At 28.8% G+C, this 24,974-nt stretch overlaps 1 protein-coding gene across 7 annotated transcripts in view; it reads left to right on the top strand.

Moving 5' to 3' along the window:
* The window catches only part of LOC119601904 (homeobox protein 5), a 92,049-nt gene that overhangs the window by 49,006 nt on the left and 18,069 nt on the right, over positions 1–24,974 (top strand). For 6 of the 7 annotated variants that reach the window (XR_005231279.1, XR_005231280.1, XM_037953143.1 and 3 more), the window contains exon 3: positions 9,037–9,404. The exons of the other annotated variant lie outside the window; for it this stretch is intronic. Coding sequence is in view for 4 of the 6 variants with exons in the window: in XM_037953143.1 (XP_037809071.1) it covers positions 9,387–9,404 (18 nt within the window). In the remaining 2 variants the exon portion in view is untranslated. The remainder of the gene's footprint in view (positions 1–9,036; positions 9,405–24,974) is intronic. 7 annotated transcript variants of the gene reach the window in all.

Genomic DNA, 24,974 nt, shown 5'->3' with positions numbered 1-24,974 from the left:
GACTACTATAGATTAGACTAAACTTCTATAGACTAGACTACTATAGACTAGACTAAACTTCTATAGACTAGTATAGACTAGACTATAGACTAGACTATATACTAGACTATAGATTAGACTATAGACTAGACTATAGACTAGTATAGACTAGACTATAGACTAGACTATAGACTAGACTATAGACTAGACTATAGACTAGACTATAGACTAGACTATAGACTAGACTATAGACTAGACTATAGACTAGACTATAGACTAGACTATAGACTAGACTATAGACTAGACTATAGACTAGACTATACTAGACTATAGACTAGACTATAGACTAGACTATAGACTAGACTATAGACTAGACTATAGACTAGACTATAGACTAGACTATAGACTAGACTATAGACTAGACTATAGACTAGACTATAGACTAGACTATAGACTAGACTAGCTAGACTATAGACTAGACTATAGACTAGACTATAGACTAGACAGTAATACAGTGAAAGGTGTTTTTTAGCACTCTCTGGCGATGTCTGGTTTAAAGGCAACTGTGAATATATGATCTAGTTATGATCAAGAATTTACATTAGCAGATACTCAAAAATAAGTATTCCCCTTATTATCCAAATATTAAGCAGCTGTTATCTACTTTTCAAACTAAAGTGTAGGTAACTCTCCAATTCGTTTAGTCTACTAGTCACGCGCGTGTTTCCCAAAATGTTATTGGTCACATAAAAAACACAACACGCTTAAAAAAATAGAAAAAAAATGTTGCGCGATACAACAAAGTTGTGAAAAATTTTCTCATAAAATCATGAAATGTATGCAAAAGGTGACCAATGGGGGTTACTCTATGGAATGAATTTTCTTTTATGTATATTTGTTGTTGTTGCTACTGTTTGAAATGAATTATACTACAATAATGTTGTATTTATGCTGCCAAACACTGACGTTAGAATATTTTATTAAACATTCTGATTTTTTTTCTTTTTGTTATTTTCAATTTTGTTTGTTAATTTTAGTGTCTAAAAGTAGTATCACTTTGGTTTTTACTTGTTTTTGTTGTTTTATCTCTTCGGTGTTTTAGTGGGCACAGAGCCAAACATTATTTTAATGTTTTTTTATTGTTGTTGTTCTTGTGTTTTGTCTGTTTTTAACAAATTGTTGTCGCGCTCGACTACATTTTTCGTACATGATCATTATTGTCGTCTATGGGATGCAAGGAGTAAAAAAAAAAACAAATAAACAGTCGCAGAGGAAAAACTAGTAAAGGATGGTCGAGCTTTTGGGGGAAATGGGGAGAGACGATTGAACAAATGAAAATCTGTTCTTAGACATTTCGACCCTTATGTTGTATGAAAATTTGTGTAAATTTTTTTATGATGTTGTTGCTGTTCGTTTTTTGCAATAAACTTTGTTGCATGTTGTTTTTGTATTTGTAAACAACTAAATATTACTTTATTGTTGTCGCTTTTCTGTTTTTTTTTTTTTTTTTGTAATAAAAAATAATGTTGTAAACGTGCTCTTTTGTGGTGGAGATCACTAGAAAATGGGTGAAAGTAACCTAAACAAGATCATTAAATTGCTATTGGCAAAGCTCTCTCAAGGGCTTTCTAGATTTTACACAAACAGCTTATTTGACTCTCTCTGCTGATGCCGGATTTATAGAATTAAAAATCAAAAACAACAACATTTCGCGATATTAAAATACTTACATATGTATATATCCTTCAATTCTTGAGAGTATAAAAATAACCTTTATTTCAAGTATTTCCTTTAAAATTTTGAATATTACATATTTTCTATTTTCGTCACTGCGCTTACCTTCCCCTGCTCAGTTTGCACACTTATTATATGTCTGATATTGTTTTAAAATATAAAACTACAACAAAATACTACGTTTTTAGACGCCAATAAATGCAAAAAAAAAAAATTACAACAATAATAAAAACACATTTGATAGAAAAATAAATAAAAGAACTACAAAAATTATAATGGCTGCATGACAGTCTATTTGTCTGTCGTTTTCAAATACGTAAATAAGTATTGTAGTGTGTGTAATGTTTTTAAAATATTATTTGCATCTGTTTAGTTAGACATCGCGTAAATTGATATTTTAAACTGGTTAATGGCACATCATTGCACAGTGGGGCTAATGGCAAACAAATCAAGAATATCATATTGTTTAAATTATCAGGAAAACTTAGATTTTATCCAAAATCCTGGGAGTTCAAAGCACAGGTACTCCAATGTTTTTCTTATTTCCTTTATAGTATTAAAGAATATAGAAGATCGCATTTTCGCTATAATGTCGAATGTTTTATTTTCTTACAAAATCGAATTTTTACTAAAAAAATCTAAAATTCCCTAAGAAGTAGAATTTCTACTTGAAAATCTAATTTTTACTAAAAAATCTAAAATTCCTTAAGAAGTAGAATTTCTACTTGAAAATCGAATTTTCACTTGCAAATCAAAGATATTTAAAAATAGTCGAAATTTCACTATTAAATCGAAAATTGACCAGAAAATCTAAAGTTTACTAGGAAATCGAATATTCCCTAGAAAATAGAAATTTCACTTGAAAATCAAGGCTCTGAAAACGTTGCTGTATAATCCACCCATTGAAAAAGCACTTAAGATATGAGGCGGCACAGCCCAACGGCTCATAACTTTAGGTGAACTCCCCAAAAGCGGTTATAGGACAATGTATACTGGACACATTGGAAATATAATTACTTCCAATATGTCCAGTACACATTGTATTTCATCGGACGTGACCGATCGCATACCAGACACAGAATGTGTCGGAAACTTTTAAACATTCATTCCAGATAGAATGCTTTGGTTAAGCGGAACTTTAGAGCAAATACCCGTTGGAATCCGCTGCTACTCGGATGGATCTAAATAGGGCCTGGTGTTCTTCATTGAAGACCCAGTAACAGAAATATAGCACCGTAAAATAATCAAAATTTCAGTTAGTTAGTTAGTTAGTTAGTTAGTTAGTTAGTTAGTTAGTTAGTTAGTTAGTTAGTTAGTTAGTTAGTTAGTTAGTTAGTTAGTTAGTTAGTTAGTTAGTTAGTTAGTAGTTAGTTAGTTAGTTAGTTAGTTAGTTAGTTAGTTAGTTAGTTAGTTAGTTAGTTAGTTAGTTAGTTAGTTAGTTAGTTAGTTAGTTAGTAGTTAGTTAGTTAGTTAGTTAGTTAGTTAGTTAGTTAGTTAGTTAGTTAGTTAGTTAGTTAGTTAGTTAGTTAGTTAGTTAGTTAGTTAGTTAGTTAGTTAGTTAGTTAGTAGTTAGTTAGTTAGTTAGTTAGTTAGTTAGTTAGTAGTTAGTTAGTTAGTTAGTTAGTTAGTTAGTTAGTTAGTTAGTTAGTTAGTTAGTTAGTTAGTTAGTTAGTTAGTTAGTTAGTTAGTTAGTTAGTTAGTTAGTTAGTTAGTTAGTTAGTTAGTTAGTTAGTTAGTTAGTTAGTTAGTTAGTTAGTTAGTTAGTTAGTTAGTTAGTTAGTTAGTTAGTTAGTTAGTTAGTTAGTTAGTTAGTTAGTTAGTTAGTTAGTTAGTTAGTTAGTTAGTTAGTTAGTTAGTTAGTTAGTTAGTTAGTAGTTAGTTAGTTAGTTAGTAGTTAGTTAGTTAGTTAGTTAGTTAGTTAGTTAGTTAGTTAGTTAGTTAGTTAGTTAGTTAGTTAGTTAGTTAGTTAGTTAGTTAGTTAGTTAGTTAGTTAGTTAGTTAGTTAGTTAGTTAGTTAGTTAGTTAGTTAGTTAGTAGTTAGTTAGTTAGTTAGTTAGTTAGTTAGTTAGTTAGTTAGTTAGTTAGTTAGTAGTTAGTTAGTTAGTTAGTTAGTTAGTTAGTTAGTTAGTTAGTTAGTTAGTTAGTTAGTTAGTTAGTTAGTTAGTTAGTTAGTTAGTTAGTTAGTTAGTTAGTTAGTTAGTTAGTTAGTTAGTTAGTTAGTTAGTTAGTAGTTAGTTAGTTAGTTAGTTAGTTAGTTAGTAGTTAGTTAGTTAGTTAGTTAGTTAGTTAGTTAGTTAGTTAGTTAGTTAGTAGTTAGTTAGTTAGTTAGTTAGTTAGTTAGTTAGTAGTTAGTTAGTTAGTTAGTTAGTTAGTTAGTTAGTTAGTTAGTTAGTTAGTTAGTTAGTTAGTTAGTTAGTTAGTTAGTTAGTTAGTTAGTTAGTAGTTAGTTAGTTAGTTAGTTAGTTAGTTAGTTAGTTAGTTAGTTAGTTAGTTAGTTAGTTAGTTAGTTAGTTAGTTAGTTAGTTAGTTAGTTAGTTAGTTAGTTAGTTAGTTAGTTAGTTAGTTAGTTAGTTAGTTAGTTAGTTAGTTAGTTAGTTAGTTAGTTAGTTAGTTAGTTAGTTAGTTAGTTAGTTAGTTAGTTAGTTAGTTAGTTAGTTAGTTAGTTAGTTAGTTAGTTAGTTAGTTAGTTAGTTAGTTAGTTAGTTAGTTAGTTAGTTAGTTAGTTAGTTAGTTAGTTAGTTAGTTAGTTAGTTAGTTAGTTAGTTAGTTAGTTAGTTAGTTAGTAGTTAGTTAGTTAGTTAGTTAGTTAGTTAGTTAGTTAGTTAGTTAGTAGTTAGTTAGTTAGTTAGTTAGTTAGTTAGTTAGTTAGTTAGTTAGTTAGTTAGTTAGTTAGTTAGTTAGTTAGTTAGTTAGTTAGTTAGTTAGTTAGTTAGTTAGTTAGTTAGTTAGTTAGTTAGTTAGTTAGTTAGTTAGTTAGTTAGTAGTTAGTTAGTTAGTTAGTTAGTTAGTTAGTTAGTTAGTTAGTTAGTTAGTTCTCAGCCGGTTGGTACTTTAAGTTGGGTGTATGATCAATGTTTTTGGATGTTAAAATCTTCAGAAGAAACGCATAACACCCTCCGCCCCATAGAGGTATAGGGTATAGAAGCTAACATATTTCTGTTTACCACACGCTTCTTTACAATTTCCATCTTATTTAAAAAAAAAATTAAATTTTTTACTTCTAAATATGTTTTCCCCACATTCAGTGCATATTCCGCACTATTTATTTTTACTCATGTAATTTTATTACTTTCATTTAATGTTTTTTTTTTTTTGGTGTGATGAGTTTTCTTTAAGATTGATTTATTGTGTTTGACAGTAATTCTGCATAATATTTCGCCTTCTTTTTTTTGCTTTCTTTTGACATTTGATTTATAAAGTGCCAATATTTTACAATTTGTTGCAAATGACAAACACATTTATCTGATTTAATAGTTTTTGACATGTGTTTAGATTTAACGCTGAATGCAGCAAAAAATAACAAGAGAAAAGAAAATAAAAATATGTATTGATTAACTACAATTAAATGTAATTATATTGAAAATAGAATGGATAATGTGGGAGATTAATAAATAAATAGTGAAAATAATTTTAATTGAAATTTAAACAGATAATAAAAGTTACTATTCTAATATTATGAAAAAAACAGAAGACTATTAATGTCAAGCAAATTTGATTACAAGTGATTTGCGGTTTAAAAATTTTTAAGTATTTTTTTTTTTAAGTGCACTCAAACATTTATCATTTATGTTGTTTTCGCAAATGTTAATTAGTTTTTAATATAGACATTAAAAAACATATTATTTTTTTAGTTTAAAAATACTTGCATGACAAACAGAAATATTCAAAAAGATTTAAGTTAATTTAAAACATGTCACTTTCTATGTTTTTTCCATTCACATTCACTAATTTAAATTTTTATAATTTCCGTACATTGCGGCGTATGAGTGTTATTTTTGTGTGTGTCAAAATTAATAAAAAAAGAAAAAGTCGAAAAAGAAACAACATTTTTCTTTGTGGTTGAAAGATTTTATTTTTTTTGGTATTTTATTTTCTAACATTTCAAATTCAATGTCATCATTAAAGAAACCACGTTAATGTGTTTTTTTCTTCTTCTTCTTCTAATTATGTTTTGTTAACCTTTTAAGGAGTGTAGTGGGGTGGGGGTAAAAGGTGGAATATTGGTTTTTACAAAATGTTAACAAATTGAAAATGTACCTTTGATTTGTTTTTAAAGTAGAATTTAGAAGAAAATTTAAATGTCGCTAAAAATTGAATTTCAAAAAACTTGATTTTTCACTGAAAAATCAAAATTTCCACTGGAAAATCTAAATTTTAAAATGGAATTTTCTTTAAAAAATAGTTTTTTTTAGAATTTTTATTAGAAAATCGAAATTTTGTAAAAATCAAAATTTTACTGGGAAATCGTATTTTCAAAAAAGAAAACGATTTTTTACTAGAAAATCGAAATTTTACTGAAAAATCGTATTTTTACTAGATTATAGTAATGTTATTAGAAAATGAAAATTTCAGTAGAATATAAAAATTTCACAGAAAATTAAAATTTCACTAGAAAATTTAAATTTTTCAAAAATTGTAAATATTCACTAAAAAATCTAATTTTCAATAAAAATTCAAATTTCACTAGAGGATTAAAAATTTCACTAGAAAATTAAAATTTTTCAAAAATAGTAGAAAATCACTAGCAAATCTAATTTTCACTAAAAATTCAAAATTAACTTTAAAATAGAAATTTTATTTAAAAAAATCTAAATTTCACTAGAAAATTAAAATTTTACTAGAAAATTAAAATTTCACTAAAAATTAAAATTTCACTAAAAATTCAAATTTCACTTAAAAATCAGAATTTTATTAAAATATGAAATTTCACTGGAAAATCTTATTTTCTCTAGAAAATTGTTATTTTCACTAAAAAACCGAAATTTCATTGAAAAATCGTATTGTCACTAGATTGTAATTTCAATAGAAAACTAAAATTTCACTAGAAAGTCGAAATTTCACCAGAAAAATAAAACTTCACTAGAAAATCTTATTTTCACTAACAATTTGAATTTTACTTAAAAAATCAAAATTTTATTAAAAAATTCGAAATTTCACTGGAAAATCGTATATTTTCTAGAAATAGTAAATTCACTAAAAAACCGAAATTTCACTGAAAAATCGTATTTTTGTAAAATTGTATTTCACTAAAAAATCTTATTTTCACTAAAAATTTTAATTTCGCTTAAAAAAAAACGAAATTTCACTGAAAAATCGTATTTCACTATAAAGTTAAAATTTCATTAGAAAATGTTATTTTGCCTAAAAATTTTAATTTCACTTAAAAAATCTAAATTTTATTAAAAAATCCGAAATTTCACTGGAAAATCGTGCATTCTCTAGAAATCGTAAATTCACTAAAAAACTAAAATTTCACTGAAAAATCGTATTTTCACTAGAAAATCAAAATTTCACTATAAAATCAAAGTTTCACTAGAAAATCGTAATTTTACTAGAAAATTAAAATTTTACTAAAAAATCGTAATTTGACTAGAAAATCTTATATTCACTAAAATTTAAAATCGAAAATTTATTAAAAAATCAAAAAAATTTAATAAAAAACCGAAGTGAAAATCTTAGTTTTACTTTGTAATTTTTCTAAAAATTACACTTTCACTAAAAAGTGGTAAATTCAGTAAAAATTCGAAATTTCTCTATAAAATTTAAATTCCTTAAAATATAAATAGATTTTCACAATTTGAATTTAAGCTAAAATTTGCAAATTTTTAATATATATTATTCTGAACCGATTTTTTTTTATATCTTAACACTTTCCATGGGTTAATGGTCTTTTTTCCCCTCTTGTTTCCAATAATGTATTGCCAATTTAAATATTACTTAACATTTCATTTCGCACTTATAATAGATCATTGTCTCATGCATTTATAAATAGACAGATGTGAGCATAATGATGGCAGTTTTATGGCCATGGGCAAAAATCATGTGAAAATTTGTTAAAACTATTCATAAACATAATTCGAACAATAAATCATTTTAGTGTCAGGGGAATTTATTAAAAGTGTTTGATTAAAGGAAAGGCAAACCGAAACACATTAAATAAAAAAATTAAATAAATTTTAAATACTTAAATGAAACATAAAAAAATAAATTTTCTTTTATTGTTTTATATTTTGAAATTATTTTATGAAGAAACTTAAATTTATTGTAATAATTCGATTAACAATTATTAAAGCCTTAAAGTATGCTATATTTTGCTGTTAATTTTATTTAAAGATAAGATAACAAGTTCTAGGAATATTCTCGAATATATTAAAAATATAGGTTCATACTTTCTAAATTTGATATTGAACCCTCTTAATAATTTGCGTCAAATGATTAAGATTTAAAAATTTTCCATTCCTAAATTTACACCGCTATTATTCTAAACAAATTGTTTATAAACAACTAAAACATAATATTTATACATAGGATTCTTACGTGTTTTTTTCTCTCTCTGCTTCTTCAAAAATAAATGACTGTTTATACTTAAGATCAAGAAAAATTTGTATATAATTATGAGTGAGTAGCTTTTTAACGTCAACCAAATTAAGTTTATTTATTATAAATTTTGTTGTTTTAAAAACAAGTTAAAGCGTCACTAATAAAGTGACGCTTTTGCTAGTGTGAAAAAGAAATGAGAATTTACTCCTTACGCCCACCACTGGCACGACCGTTGAACCATATTTCAAATTCAAAAAATTTTGCACAACGAAATATTTTTTTTAAAGAATTTATTAATTTGCAAAAAAAGAAAACAAGTATAAAAAAGTAATATTTAATTTTGAAATATTAGATATTGTTTAAAAATAAAAAAAAATTCAAATAAATATTTTAAAATCTATGTGTGTATGTTTTTCTTATTTTTTTTTTTTTTAGATTTCATCATAGACATAAATCGTTTTCGATATTTCTTTTTATGTTAAATAAAATAAAAAAAAAACATAAATTGTATATTATTTTAATGTTGTTATTATTGTTTAAAACAAAAGAAATATGAATGAGTGTTTTTTTTTTGCTACAATTTAAATATATTTTTAAAAATTACATATTAAGTGAAATGAAAATTTAACTAATTTACATAAATAGTTTTTATGTTTAATATTTATAAGCTTTTAATTTATTGTTATTTAAAACAAAAACCAAACAAAAACAAAAAGAAAAAAATATTTATTTAATTTACTTTAATTTATAATTTATTTCTTTCTTTTTATTATTAATTTGCAGATTTTTTGATTTATGTTGTTGTTGTCAGTCCTCTCAGCCACCACTACCACCACGTTCACCACAACCACCACCAAAAAAATATTAGAAAATTTTTTTATCAATTCACCAACAAAAAATATAACAAATCACCACGTTCACCACGTAACAAATGAAAATATTATAAATTATTTAAATAATAAAAATAATTTAATTTATCATTATCATTTCCATCGATCGTCCAATATATAAATCAACTAGCAAACAAACAAACAAAAAAATCAAATCAAATCATCTCCACCACTCCAATCAACCAACCATCATCATCAATAATTTTGTAGTTGTACTTCAAATCCATCCGATCAACTTCCATCATGGCCACCATTAATTCGGTAAGTAGATTTATTTTCTATGATTTTTTTTAAATATTTTTTATTACTATTAGATTTGTGGTAGTTATTAATGTTTATATATTCATATTCATTATTCGAGTACCCTACACCAAGTACACCTGTAAATATTTTAATATAGAATCGGATTTTTTGGTAAATTGCTTTTCAGTTCTCCTTACTAAACGATTTACGATTTATTGTCAATAGATTGATTTACTGTAAGACGGGTTTAATGGAAGGAGTAGGGTCATTAAAAGTTGTCACTTAAGAGACAATCTGGGTATTACTGGTCCAGTAGTACCAAACAAATCTTAACAAAAGAGAATACTAGGCGGACTCTGGATGTTGCGCTTTCCCAATCAAAATTAAATACAAAATTTAGATTACATTAAAATTTTTCTTAAAGTAATACTAGAATAGAAAAGCACCCTAAAAGCATTTTAAAGAATTATTTTATGAAAAATTTTAAAATACAATTTTAAGAACCGAACCGAACGGCGGGACATATCGAGGCTGAAAGCAGTAATAAGAGACACTGGGTGATAGGCAGACATGCAACTCTTCTTGGGCTCCCCTTCAACGATCACTGTAGCAGTTGCAAAGACAGAGAAAAGGAAGAAATGGTCTTCCATCTTCTCTGTGAATGCCCTGATCTGGCCGTAAAGAGAAACTGCTTTCTTGGCAGTTACTTCATAGCCTTGGGGAGGTATGTATCTGGGTCTAAGCTTAATAATATCCTCAGATTTCTCACAGCTACAGGCTGCATCTAATACTATAAATACTACATCTGACGAGAGGAGTGGTCCGATCAAAACGGAGTCTCTTCGACTCTACTTGACAGTTCGCGTGCAGTGAACTACCACGTTAACCAACCAACCAACAATTTGAAGAACGAAAAAGTATCAAAAATCTCCTTCTTCTAAATTCTCATTTTTTCATGTGATTCACGGTTTCACACTATAGAAAATTCAAAAGTAGAATTTAAAGAAAGTTTTTGTCAATATTACAGAAAATTCAAAAACGACCATTTGATGGAGGAAAAGTATAAATAGACTAGTAAATAAACCAGTCAATAGGCTCGAAAGTGGGCAACTCAATAGACTAGTCAATATACTGGTGTATAGACTAGTAAATAAACTAGTCAATAGACTGGTCAACAGTCTAATCCATAGGCAAGTCAACAGTATAAATCACACATAAATCAATAGAATATTCAACAAACTAATTAATAATCTAGTCAAGAGACTAGTCATTATACTATTCAATAGACTAGTCAATAGGCTAGTCAATAGACTAGACAATAGGCTAGACAATAGACTAGTCAATAGGCTAGTCAATAGACTAGTCAATAGGCTAGTCAATAGACTAGTCAACAGACTTATAATAGTCCATAGACAAATAGAGAGTTAACAGACAAGTCAAATGGACTAGTCAAAAGACTAGTCAATAAACTATATAATAGGCTAGTCAAAAGACTAATCAATAGTAAATATAGTTGACGGACAAGTCAATAGACTAGTTGATAAAATAGTCAATAGGCTAGTAAATAAACCAGTCAATAGGCTAGTACATAGCCTTCTCAATGTGCTAGACTAGTCAATAGGCTAGTCAATAGACTAGACAATAGGCTAGTCAATAGACTAGTCAATAGACTGTTCAATAGACTAGTCAATAGACTGTTCAATAGACTAATCAATAGTCCATAGGCAAGACAACAGTATAGATCACAGACAAGTCAATAGTATCAATAGTATTCAATAAACTAATTAATTATCTAGTTATTAGACTAGACAATAGACCAGTCATTATACAATAGGCTAGTGAATAGACTGGTCAACAGTCTAATCAATAGTCCATAGACAAGTCAACATTATAGTTACCATACAAGTCAATACACTATTCAATGGACTAGTCAGTAGACTAGTCAATAAGTAATTAGACTAGTCAACAGTATAGTTGACGGACAAGTCAATAGACTATGCATTAAACTAGTCAACACACTAATCAATAAATTAGTCAATAGACTAGTCATTATACTAATGAATAGACTGGTCAATGGACTAGTCAATAGGCCAGTCAATTGTCCATAGACAAGTCAACAGTATAGTTAACAAACAAGTCTATTCAATAGACTAGTCAATAGGTTAGTCATAAAACTAGTCAATAGACTAGCCAACAGATTAATCAATAGTCCATATAAAAGTCAACAGTATATTTAACAGACAAGTCATAGACTGTTTAATAGACTAGTGAATAGACTAGTTAATATACTAACCAACAGATTAGTCCATAGACTAGTCAGTAGACTACTCAAAAGACTTCGAAATGTAATTCAGTACCTTCAATCCTTAAAAGAACCCTTTTTGGATGAATTAAACTAAATTTCCAGTTTTTCCCCATTTCGGTATATTTTTCTCCCTGTTGACATCGCAAGCAGTAAATATGTATATCGTTAGCTCCTGAAATGTACTCTTTTTAGATGAATAAAACAAAATTATCAATTATTCTTCCTTTCGATACATTTTTCTCCTTGTTGAAATCAAATTTGCTTACAAAATTTGTACTATAAACCTATGATAAATGTTTATGAATAAGGCAGTAAATATGTATATGGGTAATTTCGTGTCAAGTGATCCAACTTTTAAAACCGATGTCTTCCGATTTGGAATAGTGCACAAACGTGAGCACTATTGGATAGTTGGCCAGTAGCTCTATTGGTCAAGAACTGCCGAACTTAGAGGGGGTCAAAGTTGGACATTTTGGTCATACAGGGTTTTATTCAAATGAGTGTAACTTTTCTCCTATTGGTCCTACCAAAACTGGCCTACTATCCAATAAGTAGTACTAACCATGGTGCAAATTTTATCCAAATCCAACAAGAAAAATTCCTCTAAAGTGCTAAAAAAAGTACTGAAATACAGATTTGTCCCATTTTAAGTACTAAATGTTAAACAAGTACGAAACAGGTTTGAGAGCTGGGTCCAATATACATATTTAAAAAAGTCCTAATATGTTTATTAGTAATAAAGGACCAAAAAGTATACCAAAACTTATAACATCTTTGTTTTGTACACATGCTCACCGCCCCCTAAACTTACGAAATTTCGAAAGTACCAGACATCCATCGGTTCTTTTTAGAAGTAAAATTTTTAAAAACTATACATAAAAGATAAATCTTTTTTATTACTTCCGGAAGTTTAGTCATTTCTAAACAGTTTTTGAATATAATTTTCTTAATATAAGTATCAAGATAATTTATATAAATTAAATTAAAATTTTTTAATAAAATACTATTTCACTCAAAACTTTGACACCGCAAATCCAACTTAATCATATTAATAACACACATAATTAATATGATGACAAAAATCTTTTAATATTAACTCTAGCACAAATGACAAATACAAGAATTCATTAATGAAAATGATTCATACTAAAATGGGCTTTGAACTCAAATGATAAAGAACAAAATTTATAAAAAATTATAAAAGTTATTTTAAAATTAATAGAAATCTCCCTAAAATTTAAAAACTTAAACAAAATTAATTTACACACATTAAATATAAAAATCAAAATGATTCACTATTAATTAAAAAAAAAAACATCAACAACATAAAATTTGTAATAAAAATTATTAGAAGTCATTTATAAATGTTTGTTGTTTTTAAAGCTATGAATTAAAAAAAAAAACACATTAGAACATTTTTGAAAGTAAATTTTGTTTTTATATTTTAAAAATTGTGTCTTTTACAAAACAGAAAAAAATAAATATTGTTTGCATCACCTGCATATCCATAATATATATTTTTTTTGGTATATTAATTTTTGTAGTTGTTTTTTTCTTAAACATATTCAAATTGTTCGAATACTGTTTTATATTGTGTATATATTTTTTAATTATTTTCGGTTGTTTATTGTGGGAGGGAGTGTTTTGTTATAAATTTGTCACTGAAACATGAAAGGGATTTAAATAAACACTAAATAAGATGAATAACACATTAACAAAATAGATATTAATTTTAATCACATTTTATTTAAAATACAATATTTTATTGTCTTTTTTTTTTTTTAAAAAAAAAAAAGAATGCACAAGAAAATTACAAAATTTAAGAAGAAATTGTTTCCTGATGACAACTGAGAAAACAAGTTGTTTTCTTTGAGGTACTTGTGTTTTAATTTCATTTTATTGCAGGCGCCTGTATTCTAAAAACATTTTGTTAATGGAGGTCTCTCATTAATTTGATAGACATTTTGGCAAAAGTTAAATTTTCCAGGAAAAACATATAATTTAAATATTTGTTGCTGACTATATTTCGAGATAGATTTGGTCATAATGCGGGCAAGCCTGACTAATGATCTGGACTATAGACATAACTATACAAAGATCCATTGATTTAATTATTGGCTAGATCTACAAGTCTAGTCTATAGTCTGGTCTATAGTCTAGTCTATGGTCTAGTCTATAGTCTAGTCTATAGTCTAGTCTATAATCTAGTCTATAGTCTAGTCTATAGTATAGTCTAGTCCTAGTCTAGTCTATAGTCTAGTCTAGTCTATAGTCTAGTCTCTAGTCTAGTCTAGTCTAGTCTAGTCTAGTCTAGTCTAGTCTAGTCTAGTCTAGTCTAGTCTTAGTCAGTCTATAGTCTAGTCTATAGTCTAGTCTAGTCTAGTCTAGTCTATGTCTAGTCTATAGTCTAGTCTATAGTCTAGTCTATAGTCTAGTCTATAGTCTAGTCTATAGTCTAGTCTATAGTCTAGTCTATAGTCTAGTCTATAGTCTAGTCTATAGTCTAGTCTATAGTTAGTCTATAGTCTAGTCTAAGTCTAGTCTATAGTCTAGTCTATAGTCTAGTCTATAGTCTAGTCTATAGTCTAGTCTATAGTCTAGTCTATAGTCAGTCTATAGTCTAGTCTATAGTCTAGTCTATAGTCTAGTCTATAGTCTAGTCTATAGTCTAGTCTATAGTCTAGTCTATAGTCTAGTCTATAGTCTAGTCTATAGTCTAGTCTATAGTCTAGTCTATAGTCTAGTCTATAGTCTAGTCTATAGTCTAGTCTATAGTCTAGTCTATAGTCTAGTCTATAGTCTAGTCTATAGTCTAGTCTATAGTCTAGTCTATAGTCTAGTCTATAGTCTAGTCTATAGTCTAGTCTATAGTCTAGTCTATAGTCTAGTCTATAGTCTAGTCTGTAGTCTAGTCTATAGTCTAGTCTATAGTCTAGTCTATAGTCTAGTCTATAGTCTAGTCTATAGTCTAGTCTATAGTCTAGTCTATAGTCTAGTCTGTAGTCTAGTCTATAGTCTAGTCTGTAGTCTAGTCTATAGTCTAGTCTATAGTCTAGTCTATAGTCTAGTCTATAGTCTAGTCTATAGTCTTGTCTGTAGTCTAGTCTATAGTCTAGTCTATAGTCTAGTCTATAGTCTAGTCTATAGTCTAGTCTATAGTCTAGTCTATAGTCTAGTCTATAGTCTTGTCTATAGTCTAGTCTATAGTCTAGTCTATAGTCTTGTCTATAGTCTAGTCTATAGTCTAGCCTATAGTCTAGTCTATAGTCTAGCCTATAGTCTAGCCTATAGTCTAGTCTATAGTCTAGCCTATAGTCTAGTCTATGGTCTAGTCTATAGTCTAGTCTATAGTCTAGTCTATAGTCTAGCCTATAGTCTAGTCTATAGTCTAGTCTATAGTCTAGCCTATAGTCTAGTCTATAGTCTAGTCTATAGTCTACCTACTATGACTATGCCACAAACTTGTCTTTAGTCTGGACTGTAGACTAGTCTATAGACTAGACTATAGAATGGATTATAGACTAGTCTATAGAGTAGCCTTGACGGTAGACTAGATGACAGATAGTTTGGAACTGAGACTGAATTATATAGTAGTCTATTAAGTAGAGAATTAAGAATAATTTTTCGTTTTGTTTTCTATTAAAATTTATATTCACTTGTCGTTATCAACAATTTTCCAAAAACTAAAAAAAATCACGACACTGTGCAAAAATTTACCTAACCCACTTAAATCTGTTTAGCCTTCATGATGTATTTATATGACATAAATTTCATTATAAACAAAAAAATATTACTGTTATTATAATGTCATTATTTAAAATAAAAACATATTTAAATTTTTTTAAACAAAATTCATTCTAAAATATTTTGGTGGACATATGGTCTGTGTTGTTGATTTTTGCAACAAAATTACCATCTCGAAAGGGGATCACAGAGAGTTAATGACAATTGCAGAAAAAAAGCCGGAAATTCTAAACAAAACATAAAAAAAACACAAATTCAAATTATGAAATTTTTAAAATTATGAAATATTAAAATTTTGTTGTTTTTTTTACCAAGACGAAAGATAAAAATGCCTTCAAAATTTTTTCGTCATTCAGCGGGTGTTGTGTTTTTTTTTTAATTTTTTGTTATTAATAACCATATTTTTTTTGCTATAATTTGTTGGTAGTAGTAAAATGATCACAAACACATGTTATTTATAAATATTTAGTGTATTTTATATTTATTTATTTTTAATTTTAGTTTTTCTATTTGTTATTTTCACGTGTCATTATTCTCATAAAAATTTCAATATAAAATTTATTAGTTTTTCTTTTAATTGTTTTGCTCATTATAATAGAGGCATTTTTATTTCATTTAAATTATCATTTTAATACTGAGTAAGGAATTTAGTTTTCATTAAAGATTTTGAATTGTATAATAATTTCTGTAAAAAGAAAAAATCAGTTTTGAATAAAAAATTATGAAATTTTTGTTTCGCCTATCTATTTCTACACGTGCCAATGAAACGTAAGACAATTACATCAATAGTACCATTACTATTAGTCTCGACTATAGACTAGACTATAGACTAGACTATAGACTAGACTGTAGACTAGACTATAGACTAGACTATAGACTAAACTATAGACTAGACTATAGACTAGACTATAGACTAGACTATAGACTAGACTATAGAGTAGACTATAGACTAGACTATAGAACTATAGACTAGACATAGACTAGACTATAGACTAGACTATAGACTAGACTATAGACTAGACTATAGACTAGACTATAGACTAGACTATAGACTAGACTATAGACTAGACTATAGACTAGACTATAGACTAGACTATAGACTAGACTATAGACTAGACTATAGACTAGACTATAGACTAGACTATAGACTAGACTATAGACTAGGACTATAGACTAGACTATAGACTAGACTATAGACTAGACCATAGACTAGACTATAGACTAGACTATAGACTAGACTATAGACTAGACTATAGACTAGACTATAGACTAGACTATAGACTAGACTATAGACTAGACTATAGACTAGACATAGACTAGACTATAGACTAGACTATAGACTAGACTATAGACTAGGACTATATAGACTAAACTATAGACTAGACTATGACTAGACTATAGACTAGACTAAGACTGACTATAGACTAGACTATAGACTGACTATAGACTAGACTATAGACTAGACTATAGACTTAGACTATAGACTAGACTATAGACTAGACTATAGACTAGACTATAGACTAGACTATAGACTAGACTATATAGACTAGACTATAGACTAGACTATAGACTAGACTATATAGACTAGACTATAGACTAGACTATAGACTAGACTATAGACTAGACTATAGACTAGACTAGACTAGACTAGACTAGACTAGACTAGACTAGACTAGACTATAGACTAGACTAGACTATAGACTAGACTATAGACTAGACTATAGACTAGACTATAGACTAGACTATAGACTAGACTATATAGACTAGACTATAGACTAGACTATAGACTAGACTATAGACTAGACTATAGACTAGACTATAGACTAGACTATAGACTAGACTAGACTAGACTAGACTAGACTAGACTAGACTATAGACTATAGACTAGACTAGACTATAGACTAGACTAGACTAGACTAGACTATAGACTATAGACTAGACTATAGACTAGACTAGACTATAGACTAGACTAGACTATAGACTAGACTAGACTATAGACTAGACTATAGACTAGACTATAGACTAGACTATAGACTAGACTATAGACTAGACTATGGACTAGACTATAGACTAGACTATAGACTAGACTATAGACTAGACTATAGACTAGACTATAGACTAGACTATAGACTAGACTATAGACTAGACTATAGACTAGACTATAGACTAGACTATAGACTAGACTATAGACTAGACTATAGACTAGACTATAGACTAGACTATAGACTAGACTATAGATTAGACTATAGACTAGACTATAGACTAGACTATAGACTAGACTATAGACTAGACTATAGACTAGACTATAGACTAGACTATAGACTAGACTATAGACTAGACTATAGACTAGACTATAGACTAGACTATAGACTAGACTATAGACTAGACTATAGACAAGACTATAGACTAGACTATAGACTAGACTATAGACTAGACTATAGACTAGACTATAGACTAGACGACTAGACTATAGACTAGACTATAGACTAGACTATAGACTAGACTATAGACTAGACTATAGACTAGACTATAGACTAGACTATAGACTAGACTATAGACTAGACTATAGACTAGACTATATAGACTAGACTATAGACTAGACTATAGACTAGACTATAGACTAGACTATAGACTAGACTATAGACTAGACTATAGACTAGACTATAGACTAGACTATAGACTAGACTATAGACTAGACTATAGACTAGACTATAGACTAGACTATAGACTAGACTATAGACTAGACTATAGACTAGACTATAGACTAGACTAGACTAGACTATAGACTAGACTATAGACTAGACTAGACTAGACTATAGACTAGACTATAGACTAGACTATAGACTAGACTATAGACTAGACTAGACTAGACTATAGACTAGACTAGACTATAGACTAGACTATAGACTAGACTATAGACTAGACTATAGACTAGACTATAGACTAGACTATAGACTAGACTATAGACTAGACTATAGACTAGACTATAGACTAGACTATAGACTAGACTATAGACTAGACTATAGACTAGACTATAGACTAGACTATAGACTAGACTAGACTAGACTATAGACTAGACTATAGACTAGACTATAGACTAGACTATAGACTAGACTAGACTAGACTATAGACTAGACTAGACTATAGACTAGACTATAGACTAGACTATAGACTAGACTATAGACTAGACTATAGACTAGACTATAGACTAGACTATAGACTAGACTATAGACTAGACTATAGACTAGACTATAGACTAGACTATAGACTATAGACTAGACTAGACTAGACTATAGACTAGACTATAGACTAGACTATAGACTAGACTATAGACTAGACTATAGACTAGACTATAGACTAGACTATAGACTAGACTATAGACTAGACTATAGACTAGACTATAGACTAGACTATAGACTAGACTATAGACTAGACTATAGACTAGACTATAGACTAGACTATAGACTAGACTATAGACTAGACTATAGACTAGACTATAGACTAGACTATAGACTAGACTATAGACTAGACTATAGACTAGACTATAGACTAGACTATAGACTAGACTATAGACTAGACTATAGACTAGACTATAGACTAGACTATAGACTAGACTATAGACTAGACTATAGACTAGACTATAGACTAGACTATAGACTAGACTATATTCTAGATTATAGACTAGACTATAGGCTATTACCAATTGAACCCATTGTGCGTCAATAATTCTCTACATAAATCTTCAAACTTTCCACTTATCATATCTCTTTCCAGTATTATTGTAACTCTCTTTGCTTTTTAAGGCACAATTACTCACTCGATCCTCTTTTGTTCTCACAGTTTTCTTGAATTTAAATAAATATTTGTCATCTTTAGTGTGAAGTGATTTATTATATCGCATAAAAATAAAATATAAATAAATTAAAATGTTTATTATTATGAGTATGTGTATAAACATTTAAAAATTTTTCTAATAATATATCTGGGGAAAATTTTTAAAACGTTAATTAAATATCAGCTTGACAATGAAACTAGAAAAGTGTTTTTACATATGAGACATTTATGACACTTTTGCACGATGTAAATATAATCATATAAAATCTCTTTTTCTGATCATCAATGATACTTTCGTTGGGAGAAATTGGTACCCTTTACGCGATTCTCATAAAATACAACCCTCAGCCTTTTATCTGGTCAGTTTCAACTAATTTTTCAATAATTTTTATGTCGAATTGCTGGAGGTGGGGTGGTGTATACGGTTTTATGGAGAATTTGAGAAAAAAATGAACCGATTGAGAAAAGTATGTGTCAAATTTCATCAAATTATTATTGAACATTGCGATCTATAGCACAAAGTTTACATGGACACTTAGACGGACTTAGTTTAAGCGATGCAAAAAGTAATTCGAAACCGATTTCGGTGGGTGTATAAGCAATTTTTTGCGGTGTTTCAAAAATCAGCACCGCTATAGTGATGTAGGACCTATAAACAACATCTCTATAAAATACAGTTAACATATTACTATAAAATTTATTAATGCATTCATATGATAAATATTTCCTCACTCAAACAAAAAAAGGTGCAAAAGCATGAAATATAAAAAAGAAAATATTTTTATAAAAAAAGTAAAAGTGTTTCTTTTAGAAATTGTTTATCTCAATGATATTTCCCTAACACTTCTTGCACCGCCATCCACAAATAGCTAAAGAAATCGACAACATACACTTCTCGGTGATTAAACTGACATTGACATTTGATTGGCATGTGAATCATTCATATTGTATCTGGTATCTTGTGGTGAATGTGTTTTTGGTAAAAAAAGTGCGGTAAAGTAGCAACACTTATTTTCTCATTTATTTTGAGCATTCATAATTCATTATATTCATATAGTATTTTTCATATTTTTTAAATATGATTAAATAAAAATTTAAAAAAATATATATAATTTTTTTTTGTGTTTCACCTGCAATTCCTTTTGTTAATATTTATTTACATTTTTAAGTATTGAAAAATAAAGTTTTGGAATTTACTTGATTGATAGATTGAAAGCCACATTACAAAATTTTTAGTTAAACAATAAAGAAAAAAGTGTAAAATAAGTGTTTTAAAAATTTTTGTCTTGTTATTCATATTTATTTTTATTTGTATCTACATACACGTTAAAATAGACAAAGTGTTCAGACTAATACGCCAAAAAATAAAAATGAATCCGTCCGTTGTGCCCTAAATCCATTTTAAACAAACAGGAACACATGACGATGATAAGCAGCCAAAATGTATTTACAGACGAGTTGTAAATTGTGTTTTTTTAATGAATTGTAGAAAAAATACTTATACGGATGCATATTAGGGAAATTATTTTATGAAGGTAATGACCGATTTAAAATCGGTCTAAAAATGTACTGACAATATAATATTAAGCGATTATATATCGTAAGAAAACTATTTAATTATCTGAAATATTTTCCTTTGTTTAGGAAAATTTTATGGTTTTCCAAAAAAAAATTAATTAAACTCAACGTCAACTAAATGAAGAATAGTGGAAACTATTATTACGTTAACAAATTCTTTCAAAACAAAACATATTTTTCAAACCAGAAATTAGCTGTCAAAACAGAAATTACGTCAAACATAGATATGAACTAATGTCATATTATAAGTACCTAGTTAGGTATTATGTTCTCAATGGAATATTTTAATTTAATATTTTTCTTTAGAAATTCCACCATATTCCGTATTAAAATAGTCTAGTCTATAGTCTAGTCTATAGTCTAGTCTATAGTCTAGTCTATAGTCTAGTCTATAGTCTAGTCTATAGTCTAGTCTATAGTCTAGTCTATAGTCTAGTCTATAGTCTAGTCTATAGTCTAGTCTATAGTCTAGTCTATAGTCTAGTCTATAGTCTAGTCTATAGTCTAGTCTATAGTCTAGTCTATAGTCTAGTCTATAGTCTAGTCTATAGTCTAGTCTATAGTCTAGTCTATAGTCTAGTCTATAGTCTAGTCTATAGTCTAGTCTATAGTCTAGTCTATAGTCTAGTCTATAGTCTAGTCTATAGTCTAGTCTATAGTCTAGTCTATAGTCTAGTCTATAGTCTAGTCTATAGTCTAGTCTATAGTCTAGTCTATAGTCTAGTCTATATAGTCTAGTCTATAGTCTAGTCTATAGTCTAGTCTATAGTCTAGTCTATAGTCTAGTCTATAGTCTAGTCTATAGTCTAGTCTATAGTCTAGTCTATAGTCTAGTCTATAGTCTAGTCTATAGTCTAGTCTATAGTCTAGTCTATAGTCTAGTCTATAGTCTAGTCTATAGTCTAGTCTATAGTCTAGTCTATAGTCTAGTCTATAGTCTAGTCTATAGTCTAGTCTATAGTCTAGTCTATAGTCTAGTCTATAGTCTAGTCTATAGTCTAGTCTATAGTCTAGATAGTCTAGTCTATAGTCTAGTCTATAGTCTAGTCTATAGTCTAGTCTATAGTCTAGTCTATAGTCTAGTCTATAGTCTAGTCTATAGTCTAGTCTATAGTCTAGTCTATAGTCTAGTCTATAGTCTAGTCTATAGTCTAGTCTATAGTCTAGTCTATAGTCTAGTCATAGTCTAGTCTATAGTCTAGTCTATAGTCTAGTCTATAGTCTAGTCTATAGTCTAGTCTATAGTCTAGTCTATAGTCTAGTCTATAGTCTAGTCTATAGTCTAGTCTATAGTCTAGTCTATAGTCTAGTCAATAGTCTAGTCTATAGTCTAGTCTATAGTCTAGTCTATAGTCTAGTCTATAGTCTAGTCTATAGTCTAGTCTATAGTCTAGTCTATAGTCTAGTCTATAGTCTAGTCTATAGTCCTAGTCTATAGTCTAGTCTTAGTAGTCTATAGTAGGCTATAGTCTAGTCTATAGTCTAGTCTATAGTCTAGTCTATAGTCCTAGTCTATAGTCTAGTCTATAGTCTAGTCTATAGTCCTAGTCTATAGTCTAGTCTATAGTCTAGTCTATAGTCTAGTCTAGTCTATAGTCTAGTCTATAGTCTAGTCTATAGTCTAGTCTATAGTCTAGTCTATAGTCTAGTATATAGTCTAGTCTATAGTCTAGTCTATAGTCTAGTCTAGTCTAGTCTTTTTTTTTTTTTTTTGTTGCGCAGGAGGTGTGGGAAATCTTCAAAAGATGTATTCAACCCGTGTTGAAAACATGCACGACTCGCCTAAGCGTCTACGTACTAAACCACACCCCCTTCCGTCCCAAAACCCCGTGTGACTGCCAATTGGTATTACTTCGCGGGGGCCGGTTTGCCTGTTATCGGCTATTCATCGATTTCTCTATTTTCGGCTTACACGCCGCCTTGAGTTACCTTTCGGTGTCTTTCTAATTCGCATAATTGTCTATGTACTGCTGTGAGAAATTGATTAAAAGCATTCCAGTTTTCTTCGGCTTTTATAATATTATTTATGATATTGTCTACCGTTATATCTTCGCCAATGTGGAGGATCAGCCTCGATCTGAGTGCGTCAAACCGTGGACACTTGAATGTTACGTGTTCTGCGGTTTCGTCTTCTTCAGGGCATTGTGTACACCTTGGAGAGTTGTCGTGTCCGTATTTATGAAGATAACTTCTGTATCCCCCGTGTCCTTTGAGAAATTGAGTGAGGTTGTAGTTTACCTCACCATGTTTTCGATGTACCCAGGCTTGTATACGTGGTGTTAATCTGTATGTCCATCTACCTTTTGGAGAATTTTACCATTTTCTTTGCCAACTTGCCATAGTGTGTTCCTTTTCGATTTCCCGAATATGGTTTCTGGGTGTTTCGTCATTACTTGCAAGTTGCTTGTAAACGTTTGCAAGTTCTTTAGCTGGAATTCCCGCAAAAACGCTTGCCGCCTCTACAGATATTGTTCTATAGCCGCTACAGACTCTTAGACAGTTTCTCCGGTATACTGAGAGAATATGTTTTTTCGAACAGTTTCTTATCGACGACTCCCAAATCGGAGCTCCATATAGAATCACCGAGTTAGTGACTCTGGATAAGAGTAGTCTACGACTCTGGCGTGGACCACCAATGTTTGGCATCATTCTTGATAACGCATTTGTTATTCTTGCAGCTTTCTCGCACGAATAGCTTATGTGCTCTTTAAAGTTGAGTCGGTCATGGACCATGATTCCCAGATATTTTATTGCCTCTACGGATGTTATTGAGCTATCACCTACCTGTATTGTTAGGGATTCTCTCTTTTTCTTTCCGCTTATAAGCACTAGTTCTATTTTCTGTTCCGCTAGATAAAGGTTCATTGAAGTTAAACATTTCTTTATCGTACTAATAGCTTCGTTCGCATAGTCTAGTCTATAGTCTAGTCTATCGTCTCGTCTATAGTCTAGTGCAATATCAGATTAGGTGAATTTATCTCAGAAGCAGAAATGGTCTAGTCTATATTCTAGTCTATTTTCTAGAATATTGTCTAGTCTTTAGTCTAATCTACAGTCTAGTCTATATTCTAGTCTGTAGTCTACTCTATCGTCTAATCTATCATCTACTTCTATTTCAATATCAATTTAAGAGAATTTATCTTTAAAGTAGAAAACGTGTTTTAAAAGGACCTCAAGGATAATATTTTAAACACTATGAAATTTACTTTAAAAAGTTAATTAAATTTTTTAAATTAATTCATTTTTTTTTTTTTAACCAAAACATTTCCATCAACTTAGATCAGCATTATGTAGAGTGCATTAAAATTTAAATAATGCCATTTCTATTTTGCTTAATTTAATAAAGACAAAAAAATTGCATTTATGTCTTTAAACATTATCTACATACATACAAACATATTCTACTGTACACAGACAGATGTATGCATACAAATTCATTTTAATTTTATAATTTTATTTTCATATAAATAGTACATGTATATTTTTTGTATTTTAGTTCTTTTTGTTTAATTTTATTTTGCATTTAGTTAAAGTTTTTCTTGCATTTTAATAAGTGCTGAAAAACATTACATTTTAAATATTTTACTAAATTATTTTTTTCTTTTTCTGGTTATTTAATGTTTTGTTTTAATTTTCTGTAATAATAAATATAAAGTAGTTACTGAGGAGTTTTTAGCAACCCAGCAAAACAAAGAATAAGGGCATTTTTTTAACTCATTCCGGAATGAACCTAAATATGAGTGATATATTAAATAGTAATTTAGCAAATCTGATGGATTCCAAAAAAATCTATTTAGCAAATATATAATTTCTATGAGTTTCAATAAAGAGCTAATTAGAAAATTATTATTATCATGCAAGATGTGCTATTGCTGATAACTTTGCTGGGTTTTATTGTCTGTTTATTGAAATTTCATTTAAATTTTCCTTAAAATGAAATTTTAAATTTTTTATGGCTGTTTAAAGTCTTAATGATTCTTTTCTTTCAATGAGTAGCAGAGTGTGTATATGTGTGTGTTTTTGTTAAATAAAATTTATGTTTATACTTTGACATATTTTTAAAAAGCACACAATTAAATTCAAATCATTAAGTTTTCAACAAGTAATTTTTGTGTTATTTTTTTTTC

This window comes from Lucilia sericata, unplaced genomic scaffold (assembly GCF_015586225.1).
Source record: "Lucilia sericata isolate MDLA Ls3-8-SP2 unplaced genomic scaffold, ASM1558622v1 Contig000199F_arrow, whole genome shotgun sequence".
NCBI classification, from domain to species: Eukaryota; Metazoa; Arthropoda; class Insecta; order Diptera; family Calliphoridae; genus Lucilia; species Lucilia sericata.
This window is presented reverse-complemented; position numbering and strand designations above follow the sequence as displayed.